This window comes from Mizuhopecten yessoensis, unplaced genomic scaffold (genome assembly GCF_002113885.1).
Source record: "Mizuhopecten yessoensis strain PY_sf001 unplaced genomic scaffold, ASM211388v2 hete_36130748, whole genome shotgun sequence".
Taxonomy (NCBI): domain Eukaryota; kingdom Metazoa; phylum Mollusca; class Bivalvia; order Pectinida; family Pectinidae; genus Mizuhopecten; species Mizuhopecten yessoensis.
Genome location: NW_018484458.1, coordinates 1 through 3,246, shown reverse-complemented (window position 1 = coordinate 3,246; position 3,246 = coordinate 1). Strand labels below are relative to the sequence as shown.

At 38.4% G+C, this 3,246-nt stretch overlaps 1 protein-coding gene across 1 annotated transcript; it reads right to left on the bottom strand.

Annotated features, from left to right (window-relative positions):
• Positions 1-167: 167 nt before the first annotated feature.
• On the bottom strand, positions 168-2,993 carry LOC110444477 (DNA repair-scaffolding protein-like; the record flags this gene model as incomplete). The annotated part of the gene is made up of 5 exons (XM_021488849.1): positions 168-259; positions 956-1,135; positions 1,678-1,882; positions 2,303-2,356; positions 2,705-2,993. Coding segments are annotated over 5 exons (820 nt in total), but the record flags the coding sequence as incomplete, so codon positions are not given.
• Positions 2,994-3,246: the final 253 nt, after the last annotated feature.

Here is a 3,246-nt window from a genome sequence, read left to right as displayed (position 1 = left end):
GATCTGGATGAGTCCATTATGGTCCACAGTGGTGAAAGGGTTAATCATACTTGTGAATAAACACAAACTTTTATATAGCTCTCATAAAATATATGTGCTTTATAACCATTAAAAAACCCAACTGAATTCAAAGTGAAATAAATGAGAAGAAAGCACACGGTGGAAGATCACCTTTGTCGGGTTATAAGCTTGTCACTTCCACAATAATTACAGACGTCCCAGGAGTAGGCTGAGCTCTCGTCAACACCCCTCACTCTAGCTACAAAACATAAAAACACAGGATAATAGCACTCAACCTAGATACAACAGAGAAGAAGCTCATGGAGATTTCATTTGCTATCTGAACTAGAAAATAATTAGTTGAAAATCTTCCAAACAATCTGAGACTAATAAATGGTGGCAATCCATTAAATCCGTTAACATATACCCCAGGGGCCTGCTCCTTCTCAATGTGGTAGGATCTAGGTAATGCACTTTTTAGAACATACACAGGTTCAAATTCATTGCATATCTTAAGAGCAGTAGACTATAAATCAAGGGCCATAACTCTCTGAAAATGTGTTGATACAACAAGTTCATGACACAGGCGAAAGTACATCCATGATGGATTAGATGTATGCTAAGCTCAGCCAATGTGTCTAGGGTGAGGGTACCAAAAATGGAACGATTCCCAAAATGGAACACTTTTGATAAATATGATGTAGTATTTTTATTTTGAAACATAAATGATGTGTATGTTATTCTTAATCAGAATTTACATATTTTGAAGCATTTTGAACAAGTTTCATCTCCCTACCTCTTTAAAGTGTTCTGTTCCCTCACCCTACAAGTAGTTTTAGGACCGACAGACACACAGACAGACAACCTGATTCCAGTACACCCTCCCTTCCACCTTACAAGGGTACAATTAGATCGGATAGAGAACAAACTGGAATGAAGCAGTTAACAAACTTACCTATTGCCTTGCAAAGTGAAAGATCAGGAAGCTCACTGCATATATTGGGGATAGTAATCTCCCCCTGAAGAGCTCTCCTCTCTGCCTCTATCATCGTTATCTCACTGTTGGTAGACAGGCAGGCGTCTGGTACATCAGTGATTGGTAGTATTTGAGAGTAGCCATCACAGCAGAGTTGTTCTGGGGAATCAATACACAATCAAGTATCTATCAGGTTATAAATAAACAATTTATGTTTGATATTTATTGAATATACTGTAACAGCAGAGGAGAAATGCACAGCCAGACCGGGATTTGAACCCAGGACCCTCCCATCTCTAGATGGATGCTTTACCAATTAAGCTAGTACCCGGTCGCCGGCTATCGATTCCGACCAGTTCTAATACAAACTGATCAGTCATATGTGGGATTATTAATTGTCCACGAACAAAATACAAATTTTGTTTAACTCTAGCAGAACTCGACAGGGTCGACTGTCGGTGGCATAACATTGAGGCAAATCAGCAGTCTATTGTATAAAGGAAGGATATTCAACCCTAGCTCATATTCATTAGGTGTTAGATCATAAGATCATAAAGCGGGTCATCACAAGATTTTAACATACTTTTGATTCAAACTTTTTCAAGGGGAATTACTCTATCACAAATGATGAGTTAAATAACTTCAGCATATAACCTGTTCCAAGTCAGATATGGGATGTGTGAAACACCTGAGATACAAACCTTTGTGGTAAAAGACGTCTTTGAAGAACATGACCTTTCCACAGACAGTGTTTACGATATCAAAGACTACCCTGACAGCACTGTAGCTGGGCGGGGGTTCAGAGGAGGGCACGCCGGACCACACATATACATAGCAGTGGGAAGGTCCTAAGTGCGGAGCTGTCCCAGAGCTACCTCTCGCATCAGCAACTCGTGTTTCTGATGGCTGTGAAACAGAAAGAGATTACACAAGGAAACTTGTAATGGTATTCTGTATAGACTCAGTGTAAAAATAATCATCTCTTTTTGTTAACAGCCCCTGCTCTATTAGATGCCCTAATTACCTGAACAATTCACCTGTTGGTAACCTAAAATTTTGCCCAACTCTGACATTTTACCTACCATAACAATGACCCTATCTATAAATATTACCCTTTCCCTAACATTCTACCTATCCTGACAATGACCCTATCTATAAATATCACCTTACCCCTAACATTCTACCTACCCTAAAAATACCCCTACCATATTTCTCCAATCACTCTTAAATGCCTATAATTACCCTGCCCAAATGATCGTCAGAGGACAAAATACTAAGGTAAGTATGAATGTACACTATTTGTGTCTAACTATTGTGCCTACTTACCAGTATGGCTAAAACTTTTGCAACAAAACAGAACCGTTTCAATTCCGCTGGTTTCTGAAAATAAAGTACACTGCCAAATGACAATTTAAAAAAAACGTTTATTTCACAGTTATTGTTAAATTTCCAAAATAAAATAATGTCCATTTGAGCCTATATTTTTAACCATTTTCATGTTCAAGCTCAAATCCTAGTTCCAGTGGAGAAACACTTTATAAAGAATTCAAATTACTTTCAGTTCTTTCTGTACATTGCTGAGTGTTTAAGCTGTCAGTGTTCCTATATTTAGTGTTAAAGTTGTCACAAAATCTGTGGGTAACAAGAACGTAGAATTGAGAAAAGTAATTGTTTTATGAACACATGACTCAAACTTGCTTTTAAACATTTCCTTTTTACTGTATTTACCCTACAGGCCTTTGACAGATCAGTAAGCGACAGAGGACGATACCGTGACAGTAGGGCAGGGGTATCTATTGGAGTTACGTCAACATTCGTGGAGTTATCTCCCTTCATTATATAACAAAATCCAGGTGGCTCCACGGTGCAGGCAGCAGTGCTCGGTGCTGGGAGTGCTTGCTCGCTCTCCTCACTAACTCCACTTGTTCCTGGTAGCACCTGGTCACTTTCTTGACTAAGTGTACTTGATGCAACACCAGACCAAACAGAATCAATCAAAGTAAACAAACTAAAGTCTCTGAAATGATAACAATAGGGGATGTCTTTCAGTCCAAAATAACAACAGGTTCAAAGGACATGTATCATCATTCAATAACAATATATCAAGGATAATGTCTTTAATTTTTAAACACCCACTAAATCAATACTTAGTATGGAACATATCCTTAGATGTATAAAATAGTCATGCGAATTGACCTGATTTTACAAAGACTGTAAGATTTACCATTCCCTGTCCAACTGTGTAACCTGAGGTCAGTAAAGGAGAACAC